The 23,827-nt window shown below is 43.6% G+C and overlaps 1 protein-coding gene across 1 annotated transcript; it reads right to left on the reverse strand.

The window, feature by feature from the left end:
• Window positions 1-3,106: 3,106 nt before the first annotated feature.
• HIF1AN (hypoxia inducible factor 1 subunit alpha inhibitor) lies at window positions 3,107-23,765 on the reverse strand. Its single transcript, XM_039871503.1, has 9 exons — window positions 23,586-23,765; window positions 19,689-19,907; window positions 19,146-19,396; window positions 16,944-17,092; window positions 15,053-15,198; window positions 14,144-14,250; window positions 13,691-13,754; window positions 13,342-13,452; window positions 3,107-12,492 (listed from the first exon to the last, which is right to left on the reverse strand). Exons 2-9 carry the CDS (start codon window positions 19,863-19,865, stop codon window positions 12,448-12,450), a joined length of 1,050 nt encoding a protein of 349 aa, XP_039727437.1. The 5' UTR covers window positions 19,866-19,907; window positions 23,586-23,765; the 3' UTR covers window positions 3,107-12,447.
• Between the last annotated feature and the right edge of the window lie 62 nt (window positions 23,766-23,827).

Below are 23,827 nucleotides of genomic sequence, written 5' to 3' on the forward strand. Positions count from 1 at the left end.
GTCATCTGGAGAACAAGCCCGTGTATTGTCAGTTCAGCACCATGATTGCCACTGTCCCTCTTGTGGGCTCTGAGAAAAAGAAATGTATACTAGGTAGCCTTGTATGTCGTAGGTCAGCTTCTCAAAATGTGGTCCGAGGACCATGGACATCAGAATCGCCTAGGGAAATTGGTTAAAATGAGATTCCTGAGCTCCACCAAGATCTACTATGGTGATGCCCCTAACAGTTCAGAATCATTGCCTTAGATGCCTTATAATTCTATGAACTTGGCAGTGTTATTCTACTTCAAACAGGTAGGATGAGGAACCCCAGACATACAGAGCTTAGATAAATTGGTGACAGTCATACAGGCTGTCAGTGGCAGGGGATTCACGCTAGCTCATGACCCCACAGAGAGATGGAGCTCTTTGGTGCCTAGGAACAGCCCTCTGCACTGTGGGCACAGTGTTAGGAAGACAATAGGCCCCGCACAGAGTAGTTAAGGCCAGAATGCATGGCCCTAACAGGAGCCAAATCTGGATTTCACATGTTTGTGCCACAGGCAAGCTTTCCTACACCGCAGTCACTTTCTTGTCACACAAGAGTGCCAGGCCAGACGTGCCTAAGCAGAGTGGCCCTGCGAGCTCCCTGAACTGGGGAGTGCGGGAAGCGCAGCTGAGGCTATGCCGCCCAATTCTCTCTTGCCATTGGCTCGATATCCCCATGTGGAGCGAGGGCGCCACTCTGTGCCTGAAGTGGGGACTGCACGTCCTGAGGGAGGGTGCTGGAAAGGTGGTTCTTGAGGTCCAAATTTCCCACTTCACCGTCCCGTTTTAAACACACTCCCATGCTGATCCCCATCCTAGACACATTCTAAGTAACTCCTAATCCCTGGAATTCACGAAGGCCTGGAATGAGAGTCACAGGCCAATGTCTCTGGGTACTCAAACAGATGTGAGAAAAAGCAGCCTCCATATTTTCTTTCAAATCCCAGAAAATTGCTCCAGATACAATGGTCTTTGCCCAGGTCAGATTATACACCCCTGCCCTTCATTCTAGAACCTCAGCCACCATAGCATTTCTGGCAAAGTCTGGTAGTATTCAAAACCACTGCCATGCTGGCTGGCTGCTTGTTCAAAATATTTTCTCATTTGTCTCCAACCTCCTTAAAACAAGGACCTCAGAACTGGACCCAGTATTCCACGTGGCCTGATAATTCCAGAAAGCAGTAGGGTAAGCACCTCCCTTGACCTGGTTGCTCCTTTTTGGTTAATGCAATTTGTGATTGTATTAGAGGTTTTAGCAGTCACATCACCCGGTTGACTCATATTGAGCTTGCAGTCAACTAAACCCCCCAGGTCTTTTCATCATGAACTGATGTCAAGCTGGGCCCGCCCCTCATCCGGTACTTGTCATTGATTTTGTTTTAACCTGAGTGCAGGTTAAATTTAATCTTGTTGGTTCCAGCCTGTTGAAATCGTTTTGAATCCTCTTTCATGCAAAGTACTAGCTGCCCCTCCTAGCTCTATTACCTGCAAACTTGATGAGCCTGCTGTCTTGGTCAGTTGTCAATAAAAATGTCAGACAGGACACAGGCCCAGACTGAGCCCTAAGGCATAATTCTGGAGACTTCTCTCTAGTCTAGGCTGACATGGATCCATTTATCAACCTTCACTGAGTATGGCTCTTCACCAAGCTTCGTGAGCATTTGGTTCAGATGTTTCTGCTAAATCTACAGATATTGTGAGAGGCTGTCAGCTGCATTGCCAGAAATTTCTCCTGCCCTAGGCTGTAGCCCCAACGTCAAGGCCATGCCCTCTTTTTACTCTCTAAACCTCAAGCATCATTATTTAACCATACCTTCAGGAGATTATAGACTTCCAACGGTGCCCCCTCCTGCATCTCTTGAGGTGTAAGATGTTTCTGAGTTTTAGGACCTCCCTGGGTGTAATCGACTTTACTATTTCCTATCCCATCACCCCAGTGCCTTCTCTGAGACCTTATTCTCATACTTAAAATTCTCTCTCCTACAACCTTCTTCTCTGCCTACAAATATGTGTGGTGGCCTCCCTCACCTAAACCACCTTCTACTGGCTGCCTCCTTAAACTGTGCTTGGCTTATATCTCCAAAAATCCAAATACTTCCAACCTCACCTCCCATGTCTCCTGAACCTTCAGCAATCTTCCATCCCGCAGCTGAGTAACTACACTGCCCGGACAGTAAGCAGTGTTGGTAGAGATGGGGTCGGGGTTTGGGAGTCAGTCAGAAGATTCACAACCACGCCTGAGAAATCAGGTATACTCAGGTATGGAAGCTTAATAAAGAGGGAGCCTGGGAGCCCTGACACACCAAAGTGAAGCTGTGGTCAAATTACAAGGTGATCGGGAAGTTCACGGGAACTGAGACATGAAGTTAGAGCTGAGGCAAACTGGGCAAGAGAAGACTTAGAAAGGTCCGGTCACAGACAAGAGCAGCAAACACAGATAAGTCTGAGCCTGGAAATTTCTAATGTATCTCCTGTAGGGGCTGAAACCAGTCCTGGGCCCAGGTCAGATGGAAAAAGACAGCCTGGCTAAAGTAGGGACGATAAAAATAAAGAGGAGGGCAGAGCCTGCACTTTTCCTGAGCTCTCATCCCAGACTATAAACCAGCCATTAGGAACCCAGGGAACTTCTAGTTCAGGAGTCACACACTCAAAAATCTATTTAAGTCAGACAAGTCACAGAAGTGATACAAACCAGGTATAAAGTACCAAAACGAGGAGTGGTGACTATGGCAAGCTGGAAGGAATATGACCACAGGGATAGCAGCTGTTAGCCTCCAGCGAACTGTAGGCATATGGGAAATGTGATTTTATTGTTGCCAGATCTTCTGCTTTTCCAAATAAGCCAGAAATCTTTTTTTTTTTTTATTTTAGATGAAAGTTTATCTTAAATGTTGCCAACGAATTAAAAAGCTTTCAAAAACATGTCTGTAGGCTGCCATCTTAACTGCTGCCAGTTGCCTGATACTTCGAGAGCTAAGACACCTGGGTTTGTGGTAACACTACATTTAGTTTCCCTGTGATTTTTTTGATATCCATGAGGGTTACTTTTCTGTATAGAAATAATTACCCAGAAATCACATTGGTTTTAAAAGTTATATTCAATTTTCAAAGTTACATATTCAAAATCCTAGTTCTTGTCTAAGCTTTTAAGTTCAATTTCTACAAACCTTATTATTTTGCTTATGAAACAAAAAAGTTTGATTTAATATAAGGTTAATGTTTGATTTCCTTAAGGACTTCATTTATCTAAAACAAACCTTCCCAAGTACTTAATTACTATATCTCGCATAAATTAAGTTTATAAATACAGCACATCTTAAATCATTTAAGTGTTCTAAAACTATACAGGAACTTAGCAAGATTTCAACTTAAAATTCAAGTCGAAATACTCGGCACTCTTTAGTTGACATTACAAGGTCAACCTGTCAAACTTAGAAGCAAATTCTCTTCCACGTCAAGGATTTAAGATACAAACTGTAAAGCACACACAGCAATGCTGTAGGTTTGATGTTCTTAAATATGTCGATCCCTCAGTCTAAGTCCTCCTGTATTAAAGATGCTTACCTATCAAGGAAACAAGTGATGCTGCCCCACATATTTTGGAGGTTGCCTTCTCGGATGGTTGAGGTTGCAAAGCAGCCAGAAAGAAGGTTTAGGCCACAGACTGGATTCCAAGAAGGGATCTAGAAAATCCTATTTGCGGCCTGTGAGGGCCCAATCACAGAACCTCCATTACTTAAAGAGGTGGGGTCACCCAGCTCATATGCCTGGGTTTAATACCCTTCAGTACCTAACTGCATTTTCTCAGAAGTCTAGAACCTTACCTAGGCTGCCATATACCTTGATTGGGAGGTACATTGCCTTGGCCCTGAAAACACTCAGAAGTCTTTCCGTCTTAATGATTTCTGCATTCTTTCTAGATTCTTCCTTTCTGAGAGAACCGCACCCTTACAGGTATTGAAATGACAGCTGGTTGAGTGCAGGCCTTCTCTCACAACTCTGACTTGTAGTCACAATTCCTGAGGTTCTCCGGCAGAACTCTGGTCTCCTCGCCCTTAGGTCACAGTCCCATCTTCCATTCCACACTGCCCCTCCCCCTTGATTGGCTTCACCCTCTAGCACTCAGCACCCACCTTTTTTTCTTTTTTCATCATCCTTTCTTCACCCACCCCCATGTCAACTAGATGACCACAGGATCCCTACTTCCTCACCAATATTGCAGACTTCTGCCTCCTTCTCCATGATTCTTCTCATCGCCCTCACACTCCAATTCTTTTAGGGCAACTGATCTCACCTTACAAAAGGGAAATCTGATACTACTTGTTTACATTAAGGTGTGGACAACTGAGTCCCCTTTATACTGGGTAAACTGGATGCTTTCTAGGGGGAACAGAAATGAAAGAAAGGGAATTAACGTTTATTGGACACTTACTAGGTAGGCCCTAGGCACTGGGTTGTTTCACTTGATGTCTTATTCATTCCCAATAGCCACATGAGGGGATCTGTTGAGAAATCAAAGCTCAGAGATAAGTCATCTTATCAGTTAAACCAAGATTCAAACCTAGTCCATATAACTCCAAAACGTATACCCTTTCTCACCACACTGCTTTTCCTTCTTAAATCAAAACAAAATCCTTACTAGTCAAATATTGGCAGAGTGAAAGAACAGGGTTTTGGTGGGAAATGCTGCTTTACTACTTCCTGTTAAAAATACAGGATGAGCAAATCTGTGAACTCCTGCAACTCTTGTGACCCACTCACTATGGAAAAGTTCTCCTAAACCCCCACCCAACAACAAACATATGGTGTTCATTTTAGACAGCATTTTCACATATCTCATCCTATTAACCCTGTATGGAAGGTAGCAGTGCTATTAACCAATTTTAAAGATGAAGGGACTGAAACATAGACAGACCAATATGGCCCCAATCACCCAGCCTATGAAAAATACATCTGAGGTTCACATGTAGGTTCACTGCCCCTGAACCTTGTGTTCTTTCCACTCAGCCACACTGTGTCCTCCACAGACACCCTTTGTTCTTCTGGGGATTAGGTGGTAACCTAGAGCCTAGGGCTCTGCTTCTGCTCAAGACCTGTTTCAGGGATTTTTAATATTATAGAAATTATTGAACACCATTTCCCAGTAAAGGTGGTTTGAACTTGTCCTTGAGTCAGAGGTCCCTAAGTAAGGGTAGAGACTGATAACTTGAACAGGAAAGTTTATGCTCACACCTCTGCTCTGTTTATAAGCTGACAACTAGACTCGCCCTAAGACTAGAAGCAGGAACTTAAGTCAGAAAGCTTGGAGAGGTAGAGGCTTTGAAAGAGAGAAAGGTTGGGACCACTGGAAGCCAGTGATGACTGATATGGAAGTTACTCTGCTAAGCCTTTCTTAACATACTTTATTTCATGTGACCCTGACAAGGTAGGTACTATTACACCCATACATGTGAAGTTGAGTTTCAGGTAGCCATTTGCCCAAGGTCACATAGAATGACAGATCTAGAATGCAAAGGCAGCTATATAAAGCTCTCATTCTCAACCACTACCTATATTGCATTCTACACTATATACTCGAGGTAAAAAACCTAAGCTAGATGTAGCTTAGATTTTGGGTTAAGGAGCAGAACTTCCTTGAAGGGCAGGACTGACCTCACCACCAAGTGAATAGGTTTTAAGCAAATAAAATAAAATATAGCAAAATTTTCTAGGGCCAAAGAAATCTAGAAGCGAAGAGGTAAATGCAAGCTGACTACAGAATGGCCTGCAGTCCAGAAATGGCTTAGCGCAAGCTAAAGAGGGGTCTTCTTCACCCATGGGACTAAGGATCATGGTCAGAGGAAAGAGGATGTATATGGCTAGAGGGGGACTGCAGAAAGGACTGGTTCATAGTGGGGAAGAGGGAAGCAGCAGAGAATAGGGCAGAACCTAAGAGATCAGTATGGAAGAAGCTGAGAATTCAAGGCAGCCAGAATATACCTTGGGCCGAGGTCCGAGTTAACTGGGTCCGGCATCTCCTCCAAGTAAGGTATCAGATGGCCCCAGAGGCCAGTCTTCTGAGGAAGGGGGCAGTGTAGGCACCACAAATGAGCAAGTCCATCTACTCCAAGACAAATCTGGCCCAGCAACCAAAATGATTTTCAAAGATTCTGTGACTAACCAAAGGGCTTTCTTCTTTTTGAGGTCCATCACCTAGCTCTTTCCCAGGAATGATTAACAAAACCCTTAAACACGAAGGAGAGTTTGTTCTGGGACTGACAGAACTCAAAGGAGAAATTTATGCCTTTTACCACTCCCTAACCCCTGGTTACCTTCTAGGTTCAGCTTAAAGTACGTTACTCCCTGCAGGAAGCCTATGGTGAATACCTGAGCTTGTCAGGTGCTTTCCTTTGTGCCTGTGTAATGCTAATTGCGTGCTTATTGCCCCCACTGAACTGAGAGCACATGGGTTGGAACAAGCACAGGGTCTTCCAGAAATGCTCCGGGGCACTCCACAAATGGTAGTTATTAAGATCCCAGTCTCATATTTTTTTGAATGCCCCTCTGACCTAGAACAATCTTAAAATACATATAAATACACTGACAGGCAGAGAATCAAATTGAACGAAGGGGGCCCGATTTGATGGCTGCAGTGTCTCACAGTGTGAAGTTGTTGGCAATAGCTTCTCCAGGTGTGGTGGGAACTCATTCAGCTGCCCTCGCCCCTGACACAGTGTAAAGAGAGCTTCTCGCCCTGGCTCCAGGCTGGTATGAAGAGCAGTAAAGTCTGGCTGACCAGGCAGAAGAGCCCCGACATTTCCGTTTCCTTCCCTCTAGGACAAGTTTAGGTATCAAGGCGCCTTTTGCCCCCAGCTCAGTATGGGTTTCTCCAAGGTATTTTCCTTATTCTTCCCCATGCTTTTCTTGAGAGGGAGAGTCACTGGAGATCTGCTTAGAAATCACTAAAATCAAGTTTCTGAATAAGTCACATAAAAAATATAACCGCCACTACCAGCAGGCCATTTATTAAGTGCTTGCCAGGCACTGTGCTAAAGCTTTACATTGTTTCAGTTAATCCAACCACCCCGAGGTAGATATTTTCAACAACCCCTTTCCTCCCACACATATCATTACCCTTGAGGAAACTGAGGCTGACAGGTTAAGTCAATCAATGTCAAACCCAGCTGGTAAGCAGCGATGCTAGAAATCTGAACTAAAGACATTTGACTCCAAAATCCATGCTCATAAACACTATGCTAGAATGTTTCTCATTGGAAGTTAGAAAGAAATTCTCCACCCCAAAATATTACCTAAAGACCAGATTTTAGGTGGGGAAAAAGGCCCATAATCAGCTATTGTACTTAAACACTTGGAGGAGTGAAGAGACAGCCTGGGAACAAGCTGACCACTGGGTCCCTTTCTCCTGCTGCCCAGGCTTCTAGGGCCTCGGCTCACTGTAGGTTTCCACTCCTGATATGACTACTCAATATGCTGTTTCCTTCCAGCAAATGCAGAAATGCAGAGGTAAACTCAACCTGGTGACTTGGAGCATGGCCAAAAACACCTGAGAGAAATTAGGAGACATTTACAAAATGCCCACCATCCCCTAACTGCTGGACCCTAAGGCACACAGATGCATTTAGATGGAAACAAACTTCAGTTCTTCTACTCTGGCTTGCCAGGTGCCACTCCTGGGGAGTCTCCTGCCCAATACCCCCTCACTGGTTCTCCAATGTTCATGACTCTCTAGGTACCCTCCCCTCACACATCTCTGGAGGCCTCAATGATAACAGGCCCCTGGGCCTCAAGGCTGCTAACATCTGCAGCTTCTTCCCCTAGAAATACACGAAAAGTGTTCAGCAGGGTTCTGAGGATCCCAAGACTGGTGAGGATTAAACAAAGCTGGCTGCAGCCTAGCGGAAAGGGCCACCAGGGTTAGAAAAGCTAAACCGGGATGTATGGAACAGACTAAAGAATGACAAGAGGACAGAGCACACATAGAACAAATGGACTAACCTTCAATTAATAAACTATCAAAGTCAAAAAAGAAAAGGGACTAAGATTAACAGCGATGACCCCGGGGAGAGGGAGCTATAAAGTCCATGGAAACACTAGCATTCTGGAGCTTCTGATGAAAGGGTAACTGTTTAGGAAAAAAGACCCTGGTGAAAGGGCTGCTAGAGCGCCTGCGCAGGGGGAGGCTGAGCAGGAGAAATGGGGAGCTCTGGAAAGGTAAGTTGAGACATCTCTTTAGAGCAGGCAGTTTGCAAGGACACCAGAGATGTGGGCAGGGACTCGAGGCCAAGGGCTGAAATCAAGCCAGACCAGAGCCTCTGGAACCCCATGAGGCACTTACAGGTGCATCTCAGCATCCACCGTTTGGGTAAAACTGGTCACTGAAAGCCATTTCCTGCAGCCCTACCAAACTCTGCATTGAATTTTGAAGGGTCAAAGACCCAGAGATAGGAAACTTACCAAAGGGAGTGAGACAGCCCCATCCAGGAAGTTCACATTCTGAGAGAAGACAAAGAACCAGCATACTGCCATACTGCCCCCCAACACTTGTCGGGAACCTCTAGTCTAAGAAACTCACCAAATACGAGTCACAAAACTGGGGAATACTGGTTCAAATTAATATTGTCCTTGAAGTTTGAAGAGAGAGGAGGGAGGAGAGGAACATAGACCTGGAGAAGTTTTAAGTTGGGCTTCTCAGCATCTTAATATCTGCTCTAACACTGGGGTAGGAGCCTCAATGCCCTCCAAATAACTACAGCTGCACTGTGGGGGGAAAAAGAAAATCAATGTTGCTGGGAGGCCCAGAGTGAAGAGTCCTTCCATTGGGAGCCCAAGGCTGAGCGGATCCTGGAGGAAGAGCTCCCTGCTCTCTACTTCCTCCCTTGAGTGTCTAATCTTATCCTCACAGGGTACACAATACATGGCTTCATAACGTCTAGTTATTTTATGTAGTTTACTCTCCAACTAAGAAGCTCCTGGAGGATTTCTCCACATCCTGCAGTGTTGGAATGTAACAAATATTTGTCACAGGTGGGGTATCTGGAGCGTTGATTATAAAAACATTTTTTGCAAACAGGAAACATTGTCCAAACTATCCTTTGCCCCAGGCTTCTATTTGACACCCATCTCTCTATCCCTTTGTTGGTTCCTGCCTGTAGCAACCTCAGGCTGGGGAATGGGTCCACCTAGTCTTTCTTAAGAAAGACCAGCTCAGCCTGTTTGTGGGAACAATGAAAGTGTCGGTAACCTAAGTCTCTAGGGGGCAGAGAGAGGGTCTCCCAACACTGGGCTGGGCCATTGATAAGGATCCTTCCTCTCTCAGTCTCCTAACAGATTCAGATTAATGATCGCTCATTCCTAATTGTCAAATTTCTTTTCCTTCATCCTGTGTCTAATCACCAGTGACAGAAACCATTACGCAAATGAGAGCAGACGACTTCCCCCAACTGTTCACGTTGGTAAAAACCTTGCAATTTAGAGCTCTGATTTGTAGGGGAAGCTGGTCTCCCCCAGGCATCCTGGGCATCTGCTCAACTGATGCCCAGAACAGCCCCTCCTCCCACCCCGAACTCCAGCCCCCCAACAAATATTTGACTTCACAGAAGAGTAGTTTTCTCTGTACCTGCTGGTGTAAAAAAATGGGATCCTGCATCATGGCTGACCTCCATAGAGGCCCCGACCCCCACCTTCCCTTGGTGCCTGCTTCCACAACAGGGGTAAGTACCAACGCAGAAATGTTTTTTCCACCCCAAGTAGAATTGGAGCCTGAATGGCCCTAATCCAGGTAAGTGAAGGGAAGAGCCATGATCTCTTCCTTGGGGGAAAAGGATGCAGCAGAACATGAATCAAGCTTCTTGGTGATCATCTAGAACTAGATCTTCAATTCTATCAATGCAGAAGCATGGTGGGAGAAGTTATGGGACCTATTCAAGGACACACTAGTAACACAATGGGATCCAGAACTAGGTCTCCCCTCCCCATAGCTCCTTCCAGAACTCTTTACTCATAATATGGCTTCCTGGCAGTTTTTCCCAGATGTCTTTGGCTGGAACCAAGAGCATTCACTACGCACTGCACCTTCTTGGGCTAAGCGTGCCAACCAACACTAGACATTGCCCAGAAAGGTGAGATCTGAGGATAGACATACAAGGGAGGAGGTAAGAGTCAACAAACTTTGGTGGAAAAGGAACAGCAGGGGGTTTGTAGCTAAACAGCACTAGATTCGAATCCTAATTGCCATTAATCAATCTCTCTGAGCCCATTTCTTCAGCTATAAAATGAGAATACCTACCTTGTAGGATAGTGAAGAACAAAGATAAAAGCACTACACCCGTCTTAGGTGTCTAATAATCAGGGGTCACTATTATAGTACTCAAGCATCAGAACCAGTCCTGTGAAGGTGCCTGCCCCTTGGTCACCATAGGTCAGACTTGTGTCAGCACACGACCCAGCAAGGACCAGCTAAAAAGCACACACCTCCCTGCTGCATATCACCCACATCTCTGTGGGCTGAGCCAGGAATGCAGGCCTGCTGAGAAGGAAAACAGTCTACTATCTTTCACAGTGTGGCTGTGGTCAAGTTTATCCTCCATCTGCCTTTTCTCTTTGTGTGCTCTTTTTTCCCCAAAGAGATGGAGGGATGGACATCACTGCAATCACATTTCCAGCATTGGCTATATTTGAAAGAACTACAGTTGAGAAGGTACCATGTTTGCACACTCGCACTGCATCAGAGAACCCCAGAACGGGGTACTAAAATAAACACCCCTCCCCAAAACACACACACACAGGTGCACACACCTACACACGTCCTCTCAGTCCATCAGTGCACTGTGACTGTAAACTGAGCTCTGGAGGTAGGAGCCATAGCTCAGACACTGGAAGTAAACCTTTGGCCAAAAAAAAAAAAAAAAAAAAGGAAAAAACAAACCCAGAGACTCCAACTCCTCTTTCCTTCCAGAGAAGGGGCATGGAGATGGGAGTGGAGGTGACAAAACACAGGGCCACCACATTGCCCAATTCTAGGGGCCCACTTCCACTGAATAAATGTGAATGATGGCCCTTCAAGTTGTGCAGTGTACAGCTGCCCAGCTGTAAGCTGCAGCCCTAAATGGGGTTCCCATGAGTAACTATGGAACAAAAAGGAAATGCCACTTCTGCTCCACCTGTTGCCCCAACTTTTGAGGGTATTTGTGGAACATTAGCATGGGGTCTGACAGAGGCGCTAGCTTTAAGAAACAAGGCAACATTTTTGTCCTTGCTGTGAGGTGGATGACACACAACGAGTTAGCTACCTAAGCTTGACCCCGTTTTGTCTACTCAGCCGGAAAGCTCCACAGGCGTAGAGAATGTGCCCTGGGCAGGAGAGTCGCAGGACCTGGAGGCTCTAGCATCAGCCTCAGGCAGGTTGCAGTGAAAGCTGACCAACATCCAATGGCTAAAACTGAGTTTAAAAGCTTTAGGTTAGATCAGGCAGTACTGCCCTGGGGTTTCCACTGTATGTCCCACTGGACAAGGTTAAGCAGTAGAGAAACTTGGTAAGCAGAGGCAGGCCAGTGTGAATACACGCGCACACACACACATCCACACAGAAGCTTGCACCTCTTGAACCCAGGGAAGCCACTGCTAGGACTCCCTTAGTACTCGGCACAGGGATCAAGAGCTGGTGCTGAAAGAGAGAAGCTATGTGTGTCTGAAATTTGGAACTTACGCACAGTCCTTGGTTCTTGGGTCCCAAGGCTCTTTTCTATATATGGCTTGAGCAAGAAGGTCCAAGTTGGAACCCTGTCTAATTCTCTTTCATAGGATGCTCTCTAGGCTTTTGAAGGGAAGCCTCCCTCTCACTCTCCCATTATAGTCGCAGGAGCCATCCCCACCCAGCCTAGAACCTGACTCTGTGAAACCAGAAAAGAGGCTGACTGACCTAAGGATCAGGATAGCTCTGGCCCTACAGCCCAGATGTAGTGGGCATCCAAGAGTGTCTCCTCTCTCAGACTGAGGCACTGAGCAGTTGCAGGAAATAGGGCTGAGAGCCAGAAGTGGCGTCCTGACCCAGGAGGGCCCAAGAAAGATACACACATGCGTGTGCATGCACGTAACATGCACACACATCTTGAGGTTGACAGACTGACACACAGATATGATGACATCCAAAAGCTGGGACTCCACACACTGAATGCAGGACTTTAGGGGGGGCAGAGAGGGAAGGTGTTGGGGCACAGAGGCAAGGGTAAGAAGTCCCTCCAAATGGGAGTGGAGTGCCAACCACCCTGCCTTGCCCCAAACACCTGCCTCCAGGGCCATGGCAAGAGTCCAGTCCATTAAGTGCTGCGTGCAATACTAATGCTTGGAGTCTCCTGTCCTCATCAATGAAGCGGTGTGGACGGGCTAGCAGTCACCTGGCAGGAGGCCTCGACTCCTGGCAGGCTAGTTGTAGCGGCCCTTGATCATTGTGTTCAACAAGGGCCCCACCTGTGAAGAGACATGAGGAGCCAGTCAGAACTGCCTATTCCCTGATCCTGGAGCCGGACGGGGGTGTGTCTGGAGACATTCGATATTCAGCCAAAGGCAGAGATTAGGCTTTCATTCAATCTTGTAAACCCTCTAACCAATTCTCTTCCTGGAGATGAACCCAGTATTTTGGGACATTGCCCTCTACTCTGGGTCCATCTTTTATTATCTTCCCTCTCACAATACCCTATATCTATAAGCAGCACCAAATTGACAGACAAGTCAATGGAGCTAATAATTAATAATCCCCAAACACTCAAGTGTTTGTCTGAATGTTTCATAAATGTGTCTTAGGAATGTTACATGCCTCTATATCCTGAAAAGGTCACCTGCAACTGGGGCTAGTGCCATCTCCAAACCCCACAGGTCGTCTAGATGCTGATGCTATCCACAGGATGGAGGCAAGAGTGTTATAAATACAAACCTTCCCCATTTACTTGATGGGTCATTGGTACACCTGTGTGGGAAGCGGGGCCTCAATATTACCTAGAGCAGCCTTGGCACAGCTAGGAGAGTGTGAGGAGATGCTTTATTGCTCGCGTCTCATTCTAGAATAATCCCTTCAGGGGTCCCTAGCTGGCACATAAGCCCCATGGGGGACATTACCACTAGCATGAATAGAATATAATTGATCTGCCAATCAAATCCAGCTCTCACCAGAAAACAAGGATTTTCTGAACATACCCATAACCTCTATGAAGACACCAGATACTGAAACACAGGTGCTATGGAAAATGTGACACCAATCCTGACTTTCCCTGGTCACTGCCCAACGAACTATAAGAGTGCCACCTTGGGGCAGCCACATACCTCTTGTGGATTCCCCAAGGCCTCTCCAAGCATCTTCTCAATGTTTCTCATTATGGCCACTTTCTGATGGGCTTTGAGAGGATATTCAATTCTCTTAGGGGTGGGGGCCCCCTGCAAAGGAAGCAGCAGCTCAGGAAATGCCTTTAACAGAAGGCTTGTGTCATCCCCTATTCCGAGTACCATCCTCCCTTCTTAGAAACACAGTTCAAGCCCATCCTTCTTCATCTCCCCCAAAGACCTGGGAATCACTTCCAAAGATAGCCAACCTCCCCACCCTGCCTCCAAATAATTTATTACACCTACCTCACCCCAGTCCCATCTAGGAAAAAAAAAAACAAAACATATTCACCTTATACCAGAAGTTCACAGTGATGGTAATCCCCCCATTTAGTAATGACTCTATGTGATGCCACCTGCAAGAAAATAAATAGGCTACTGTTTGCCACCAATACTCTTCAGAGAAAAGAATGAATAATTAGAGTCCAGCTAAGGGAAACAATGAAGACAGTATCTTTGCTCATTCAGGCAAACACACCCTGAGGCTTGAGGCAATGTATTTGATCTCTAAATACCAAAGAGCCAAGAACAGTTTCTCCAGCCTAGAACCTCTGGGACCAGTTTGGACCTGAGGAGACAGGGCTATCATTTCCCCCATGTTCAGTATGCTCACATCTGGATATGCCAACCTTCCTGTAGATAACATAAGGCCAATCCTGCCACAACTCAGAAGGGACACAAATAAGGCTTTCCAGGGACTGGAAAAGTAAGCTCCCAAGAACCCCAGTCCCAGCCACCTCCTCACCAGTACATTGGGATGTAAAGAACATCGCCAGGGCCAACCACTGTTTCATAACCAACCACATTCTGGAAATTGGGGAACCTCTCGTAGTCAGGATTGTCAAAGTCCACCTGAGAGGTTCAAGAGAAAGAAAAAAAAAAACATCACCAAATTTTTATGTGCTAGTTACTCTGGTAGTCAAAAAAAAAAGTTTCAAAAATGTCTGCAGAATTTATATCCAGCAGAAGACACAACACATATTAAACATACATACACTCTCTGAGAATGATGTAAGACAGGCCATACTTAAATGTTGAGTGAAAAAGAATCCGAGGCCTCAGTGCTCCTGAGGTTAGAAGCCAATCATCATAGCTTTCAGGTTAGAAACCTTACTCATGGCCGGCAGATGAGGAATGAGGACTCATCCTTCACCCAACCTTCACAAACTTTTTCCTAAAGATATATTCAAACCAGCCAACACTCCTACATGTAGTAGCTAGGCAACTTTCACCTCGAAAAAGAAACAGAATTCTCTGGTTGGCCACAAAGCCAACCATATACCCCGCTTGGATCCAGAGAAGACATTAAGTAACATATCTCAGTGCTATTTGCCCTTCTTTCCATCAAAAAGTTGCATCCACAACAAAAGAAAACAACAATTATTTAATCCAATGGAGACATACACATTTTGTTCCATGAACTTGGAACCCAATCAAACTCCATCAGCATCATCTCTAGAATCAGCTCTATGGTGGTATTCATACTTATAAACATCTGGGGACTACCACAGGGGCCTGGAATAAATGAGCTACATTGTGAAATTATCCTCTAAGTTTGTCCAAACCTGGCATACCACCATAGGGAAAGGGGGAAGACATTCCAGCCTTGGCTCCCCAAAGAGTTCTATGCCCTCCTCGGATCACATGAACTCACCTGGCTCTGTCTGTCACATGGGTGATGAACAGGATATGGGTAGAGGCACTCAAACTGATCCGGAGGGAATAAAATGCATCGCTTGTAGCCCTTTATCTGAGCAAAGAAGTTCTGTTGCTCGTCATAATGAGCAGGTGTCACATTTCCTGTAGAAAGAAAGACATTTTCTTAGAACAGGGCCCAGTGCTAGAAAGAAACCCATCCTGCCCTCTCAGCTCAGGATTCCTAATCAAAATTTCAAGTAGAATCAAGGAGATGGCAATTACGACTCAGCAAATTAGGTGTTATACTTTTAACCAGAAATAAGACTCATGATTAGGACTCAGAATCAATTAGCAAAGTAGACTTTCTTAAGTGATGGCTTAAATGCTTTCCTTACTGGAAGCAACGGCACATCAAAATTATACCCACAAGTCTAGCAAAGTAATATATAATTATACTCTTATTGACTATGGCAAGAATTCAATGGCAGCAAAACAAGAGTTAGAAACAACTGAAATGAATGGTATCAACAATGCATGCGTGATCTTATTTGTCAAGGATAAATGGTCATTTAAGTTGCCTAAGTATGTACTTGCTTTGGGTAGCTCTTTTGGAGCTCAAGATTCTCAACCTTTCCTCCCACTTTGACACACCTATGGGATGCAACACTTCTTAGAGCAACACTGGAACTATTGATTCTCACAGGAGGAAGCATATCAAATTTCTAAAGAGTGCTGTATAATCTAGATAAGACAAATTATTTCAAATGCCATCCTGAATTAGTTCTGCCTTTGTGTGTGTATGCTCCATCTACTCTTTATAACTGAGGCCATGTCTGTTATTTATCCTTTGTGTAATCCTTGAGAGCTGAAGGGCACTCTACAGGCCATGGCATTTAGAAAATTCCCCAGGTCCACCAAGGTGAGCCAAGACAGCTGCTTTCTTAAGTGCTGAGAGTTCCTGTGCATCCTCAAAGGGGATTTGCTCTTTCATCTCTACCTGACAGATTCGCTTCCTTGCACTCCACCACAGGATAAAAAGGCAACAGAAAAATGCAGTCAGGTAAACCAGAACTGGCTCCTGGCAGGGGAACCAGGAGCTGGCTTCAAAAGGGCAGTTTTAAGCTGAAGCTGAAGAAAGAACAATCAAAGGGGGAGAAGATACTTCAGAGCCCAGTGGTGAATGACAATGAATAATTACTCTGCTTTCTTGTTCAACCCAATTTACTCACCACTTACTAAGTATGGGCCTGGCACTGAGCTAGTGCTAGAAATAAAAATAAAAATGAAACAATGTTCCTGGCTGATAAGTAAGCTCTTCCTCCTGATTGGAATTTAAAGGAATCTTTTATTCAAAAAGAAAAAAAAAAAAGAACATATTCACATATTTGTTTATGTATGCATAAAATTCTCTAGAGACACAAACAATGAATAACATGAGGTGCCTTCAGTGCAGGGAACTGGGAGGCTGGAAAACAGGAGTGGAAGATTTATCATTACATATCTATTTATATCTTTTGAATTTAACCCTGTACGTGTATTATCTATTCAGAAGACAAGGTTCAATTTATATTGAAAAAATAATTTTCCTCCTTCTACTGAGATAAAAATCTGAATACAGACAGATCCAATACAGAGCAGTATTTCAGAAATATCTAAGTATACACATACAGCAACTGAAGAAGGGAAAAAACTTCCTTTTTAGAGTACATGAAACTAGCTTAAAGACTTAACATACATTCTTATTTAATCTTCATAACTGTAGGATACTGTGTTCCTTTTGCAGATGAGGAGACTGAGGCTTGAGAAAGTGACTGCTCTAAGTCATGGAGTGAATAAATGGTGGGCACAGGATTAGGAACCAGGTTTGTATGACTCCAAGCTATGCTGCTCTCTGAAAAATTTCTTACCTTCCATGCCGATGAGCAGCAGATTGGAGGTCAGCTGTCCCCAGCCACGCTTTCCCTGTTGCTTATTAATCCAGTTCCAGTTAAAACCCAAGAAGTCCATGACAATCTTCCTGCCCACAGTGTCATTGAGTGTTTGCTGCAGATACAACCTATGTTCCCCAAGAAGACCCCATTAGTGCATGTACACATGGTCCTTTGGCAGGGCCTCCCCACATCTGGAAACTTAAGCCCAAACTCACAACAGCATGTCCCACAGAGAAGAGCTACAGTGACACGAATCTTAACCAACACAGGTTCTCACAGAATTGAATCCTTACTTATCCTTCTTTGAGCTCTGTTCAATACCAAATTTTTTATTTTAAAAAAGTAATTCTTAATTTTTTCTGGTCACAGCATAAATCCTTTAAGAATCCAAGGAAGGTTCCCTATAAAAATGCAGGTATACACAGAACTTTCACACAATTTCACAGACTCCTCAAAGCCTATCACAGACCTCAGAATGATGAATCAGTCTTGATGCAGAGACTCTCAGGGCCCAAGACATCCCCAATGGCCCTTAATGGCCACTGTGATAGATCATATTACTGTTCACCCAGAACTAGTTCCCTTCATTGTGGGAAATTTTTCTTCTGTATCCCCTTGAAACCAGGATTGCTTATTTAACTTGCTTTGGCCAATGAAATGTCCACAGAAGTGACTTATGTTGCTTCCAAACTATAATTTTAAGAACCAGTACACACTACCACTGCATCTTCTCCCTCTGCCACAGCAACTGCAAAGTTTCAAACAGCAGCTGCTGGGGCAATCTGGATCCCAAAGTGAAAATGATGATGTCAGAGCACAGCCTCTTCCAGGTGACCCACATATGTTCACTGAATGGAATTACACTCCACCAGCACTGCTTAAATTGATCTGTCTGAACACTGGATGTGTGTATGTGTGCATGTACATATATGCATGCTGTGTTAATTTTGAGAAATTAATGTATGAGATGATTCAAGTAAACCAGTCTTCATGAGATATAAATAACAAATCAATCATGGTTCAGATTTTAGAAACTGTTTTAGTCAAAGTTCTATCATTATGACAACTAAGTGTCAGGAAGATGGGAAAAAGATATTTCAAATGCATTAATTTAGCCGTATACTGATAACAGGGAGTCAGGAAGAGAACTGAGGCAGGAGACTAGAGAGAAGCCCAGGGTTGGGTACCAAATTTGAGATGGAGATGGTCAATCACCATGAAGTACTTAGTGAAAGCAACTCCTCAGATGCAATGTTCTAGTATGAGACTGAATACTGTCTGAGACCTACCTAAGAGGCTGTCCTCATAAATAGGGATAAAAGCAGAGAGAAAGAATCATTCCCGTGTATGTGTGTCTTGTGTTTGCTATCACTAGTACAACATGGAACATCAATACCCTTCCCCTGCTCCTCCTCCCCGCCCACCCCCCCAATGTCAATCTAATCTTGTCTTCCCTAAACTAGAAGATCCTGATATCCTTCGCCCCAGGATCACAACAATTTACACAACTTTTCAGCTTGAACTGTCCCCAGCCAGCCTAATATCTTAGGACACAGGGTGCAACTGGCAGTCTCGGGGTTCAAGTCTCATCATTCCCTCCTCCCTCAATCTAGAGAACTCATCCAACTACTCTATGTTCTTGAACAAGCACAAGGAAAGGAAAATAGTGCTTTAGAGCCAACGTAAAACCAACATCTGGGAACTTACCTCTCTTCCCCTCCTCGCTGCTGTATAAATCAAATGAAACATTTTTGTTTGGCACTCTGCAGCATTTTTAAAAATCTAAATTTGCTGCTCACATTTAAAAATCTGAAAGATTTTACTTAAATATCCTGATTTCTGGCTTCTCTTCAAAAATCAGAATATCTGGCTACCCTGAGACTGCACTCCCAAATGGAAGTGAATTAAGTAATGACTTCTCACTTTGAACAGGGTGTATGCATTCAGCCTCATCATAGTTTTTACCCAGCTTCACTCATTTTGTTCACCTACCTGACCGGTCCTTTTAGGCAACTGCGGCTCTCACTTTATGAAAACGACACAGAACGGTTCAAGTCTCATCATTCCCTCCTCCCTCAATCTAGAGAACTCATCCGACTACTCTATGTTCTTGAACAAGCACAAGGAAAGGAAAATAGTGCTTTAGAGCCAACGTAAAACCAACATCTGGGAACTTACCTCTCTTCCCCTCCTCGCTGCTGTATATCCTGCAGTTTCTCAACGAACTCATAGAATTTCATTTCCTCCCTGTTAGACCTTGGCTTAAAGTTCTGAAAATTAGCCATCTTCTTCTCATCATAGTACAAGAACTTATGGGTACTGGCACTGTACACAGAGAAGTCTCCGTTGCCAATATTCTCTTGCAGGTATTCAAGGTCCCATTTCAGGGCAGGATACACAAGATTTGTATCTGTTAGCACCACAGGCTCCTAAGCAAAAACACCAGGTGAAAACAAATGAAGCTGTCCCAAGAAGCTGGTGGATTCCTGTCCCATGATTCCAACCACTACCCAACTTGAGAATAATTTCTCCTGTTAACCAACACGAGCCCCTCAAATCCCATTTATCGATTTAAGGTAATTAATCGCTTCCCTCTCAAGCTACCGTCAGACCCTAGTCCACAGCCTTGCCAGTTCCTCACTTTTATCACCGTTTGCCTTTGACCTCTCCTCTCAACCTGCTCCCTCCCCCACCCGCTTCGGACGCGGCCCCGCCCCCTACCTCATTCTCGATAAGCTCCTCTGCCCGGGGATCGCTCTGACTCAGACGCGGGATAGGCCGAGTCGGGAAGCTATAACTGCGCAGTTGGGACTCATCCCAGGCGGGGCCGGGGGCTTCAGCCTCTTCCCGGGGTTCTCCAGAGCCTGAGGCCGCAGCCTCCGCCGCCGTAGCCTCCATCACCGCCGCTAGGGACGGCCCCACCGGAACCGGAAACTCCGCCTATTCCGGATAAAACACAACACAAACCATAGAGATGGGCTGCGAGAAAGAGCGGTCCAGAAACACTAAAAACACGGAGCCGAGGTTTGTGGGAACTCCTCCTAATGGTGACCTACAGCTCTACACCCTAGGCTCCACCCCCGAAGACCTGGGCCAGACGTTAGTCCCACTAAAAAGGGGTAATCACCTGGTTAACCAAGTCACAAAACATTACTGCCGCCTCATTGTGCCCAGTCCTACACAAAAAGCAAAGAAAGGGGCAAGTTTAGTGGAGCATTAAACTTTACACTAATGGATGGGGAGAGAAGCAAATTCTTGACCTACCTAAATAAGTTAGAAGGAAAAGCAATTGTCAGATTGATGTTGGGCAAAGGTTGCTCTGAAGGCCTAGGCAAAAGATATATGGCAAACTGAATTCTTTTAAAACCAAAGATGGTTTTCTTTTGTTTAGCATCATGTGATTTTTCTGCCTGTGTTACCATCTTTCCTACTTGAAGATAGGAAAGTCCCATTGCCATGGAACTAATGTCATTATTATTTGCCAACCATGAACATACTACATTTTCAAACAATTTATATTGGTTATAAAAGGCCCTATCAATTACCACTATTGTTTACTTACACAGTTCTTATGGCTGGCTGTTGAAGGCCATATTCTAAGATGGATACAAAGATTTCCATCCCATGGCGTGCATGCCCTGTATAAGTCTCTTCCCTTGAATGAGAGCAGGACTTATGAATATGATAGGGTATCGTTTCTGCAATGAGGTTATATTATATGACAAACATGTAATTAAGGTCCCCAATCAGTTCACTTTGAGTTCATCAAAAGGGAGATTTACTCTGGATAGGCATGACCTAGCTCTTTAAATCTGGATCTAGAGGTCAGAGACAGAAGTCAGAGAGAACTGAAACCATAAAAGCTCTCCCACTGGCCTTTAAGGAGCTAACTACTATGTAGCAGAGAACAGCAGGTAGGCTCTAAAAACTAAGAAAGGCTCTTGGTTGACAGCCAGCAAGAAAGCAGGGACCTTAGTCCTACAACTACAAGGAACTGAATTTTGCCAACAACCACTCAGCTTGGGAAAAGACACAAAGCCTCAGATGAAATAGCAGCCCCAAACAATACCTTGATATCAGCCTGGTGAGACCCTGAGCTGAGACTCAGCTAACACATACCTGAACTCCTAACTAATGGAAAATGTAAGGTAATTAATTGGTGTTATTTCGGGCTGTTAAATTTATGGTAATTTGTTATGCAGCAATAGAAAACTAATATACTGGCTTAACTATGTAATTATGCTACATAATAACTATGCTATACCAAACTGATAGTGGAGTTACCTCTGAGGAGGGTGTGGGGCTGAGGGTAGCAATTGAGGCTTTAGTTTTATCTGCAATGTTTGAATTTTTACAAGAATATATTAATATGCAACCTTGGGAATTTAAAAATTATACTGAGAATACTCATATGACTAAAATCAGGAATGAAGAAAGGGATATTGCTACTGGTTTTGCATAAATGAAAAGGCATATAAAGGAATACTATATACACACATTTGCATGCCAAAAAATTAGATAATCTAGCTGAAATGGACAAATTCCTAGAAAAGCACAAACTATCATAACTGATTTAAGAAGAAATAGGAAATCTTAATAGACTTGTAACAAGTGAAAAGATTGAATTAGGAATTTAAAATGTTCCACAAAGAAAAGTCCAGAATCAGATGGATACACTGATGAAAAGTATTGACACCAATCCTTCACAAACTCTTCCAAAAAATAGAAGAGGGAACACTTCATAACTCATTCTATGAATTCAGCATGACCCTGATACCAAAATGAGACAAAGACATCACAAGAAAAGGAAATTACAGACCAATATCCCTTATAACTATAGATGCAAAAATCCTCTACAAAATACTAGCAAACCAAATCCAGCACCATATAAAAAGATTATGTACCACAACAAAGTGGGACTTATTATAGGAATGCAAGGTTGGTTCAACATCCAAAAAGTAACAATATTAATAGAAGGGAAAAAAAACACATGCTCATCTCAATAGACACAGAGAAAGCTTTTGACAAACCCCAACACCTTTCAGGATTAAAATGAAGTCCCAAAGGACACTATCAAGGAAGTGAAAAAACAATACACAGAATGGGAGAAAATATTTACAAATCATGTATCTGATAGAGGACTTATACCTAGAATACATAAACTCTTACAACTCAATGAAAAAAAGACAACCCAATTAAGAAATGAACAAAGGACTTGAATAGACATTTCTCCAAAGAAGATACACAAATGACCAATAAGCACATTAAAAGATGCTCAACATCTTTTGTCATAAGCGTAATGCAAATCAAAACCACAATGAGATAACGTCGATATCCACTAGCATGGCTATAATAAAAAAGACAGGCAATAACAAGTGTTGTTGAGAATGTGGAGGAATTGAATGCCTCATACACTGCCAGCAGAAATGTAAAATGGTGCAGCTATACTTTGAAAAACAGTTTTGTAGTTCCGCAGAAAGTTAAACAGAATTACCCTATTTTACACAAGCATGTTTACAGAAGCATTATTCATAATAGTCAAAAGTGGAAATAACCCATGTGTCTATGAGGATTAAAATGGCATATATCCATATAATGAAATATTATTTGGCCATAAAAAGGAATGAAGAACTGATACATGCTACAACATGGACAAATCTTGAAAACATTATGGTAAGTGAAATCAGACACAAAATGCCACATATTGTGATTCCATTTACATAAAATGTCCAGAATAGGCAAATCCATAGAGACAGAAAATAGATTAGTGGTTGTAGGGGATATATGCTAATGAAGATGGGGTTTCTTTTGGGAGTGATGAAAATTTTTAGAATTCGACAGTGGTGATAACTGTACAACTTTGTAAATATACTAAAAAATGACTTTATTTTACACTTTAAAGGGGTGAATTTTCTGGTATGTGAATTACATCTTAAAATAATACATCAATTGTTTTTGATCCAAATTAGATCAGGGTTTGCTATTAATTGAATGCGGAATGTTCAATTATCCTGAACATCAACTAGTGACAGTCATTTACAAGAAGGCAAGTTGTTGTGAAGTAGTTCTCCCCAAAATTTATATATGGAATAGTTTATATCACTTTTTATTGCTCTGATGTACACTGGGGAAGTGTCTATAATAATGGATTCTGCTCCAAAACAGTCATTACCCTAAAAGTTCCTGGAAATATGTGCAAATCCCACTTGTGTAAATAAGAGGAAAACATTCATATGCAAATATAATAACGTCTCCCATTCTTAAGTCAGCTAGTTTTTGTTAATTGTGTTCTGGTTTGAAATGTATTTATCCGAGCGCTAGCAAATCAGACACTTCCGAAACCTGCCTTTGGTGATAGGATTTATTTTACATTTGTTGGTTTGAGGTGACTGGGACATTGGTATGTAAATACGGACTGAAACTAAGGAGACAATTTGAGGTCGATTTGTGTGTTGCACTGCGCGTCTAAGTGAAAGAGATCAACGAATTTGGAAAAAAGAACAAGAATAAGCAAGACCAGGGCTGAATCTGAAGAATGATCACATTGGGGGATGAAAAGACTAAGTGCTAGTGAAGGAGAGAGAAAAGGCAAGCAGGCAGAGATTAACGCAGGCTCACTTTATCTGTACTGCTCCAGCAAGAGGTGGGTCAGCTATCCATCTAAGATGCTCAGGTTCCGAGTCTTCATTATCTCCGATGCGTCTAAGTCAACTGAGCGAGAAAAGAGACACAGCAATCTGAAATATCAAAGCAGTGACCATGCTTGGTTTTTCTCCCTTTCTTCCTTTCTTTCTCTGCCTCAAACCATCCGCTCATCTCTCCTCTGGCTTCCCAACACCGTTTAAGTCCTGCTCTGTTGA

This window comes from Pteropus medius, unplaced genomic scaffold, assembly GCF_902729225.1.
Source record: "Pteropus medius unplaced genomic scaffold, Ma_sr-lr_union100, whole genome shotgun sequence".
NCBI classification, from domain to species: Eukaryota; Metazoa; Chordata; class Mammalia; order Chiroptera; family Pteropodidae; genus Pteropus; species Pteropus medius.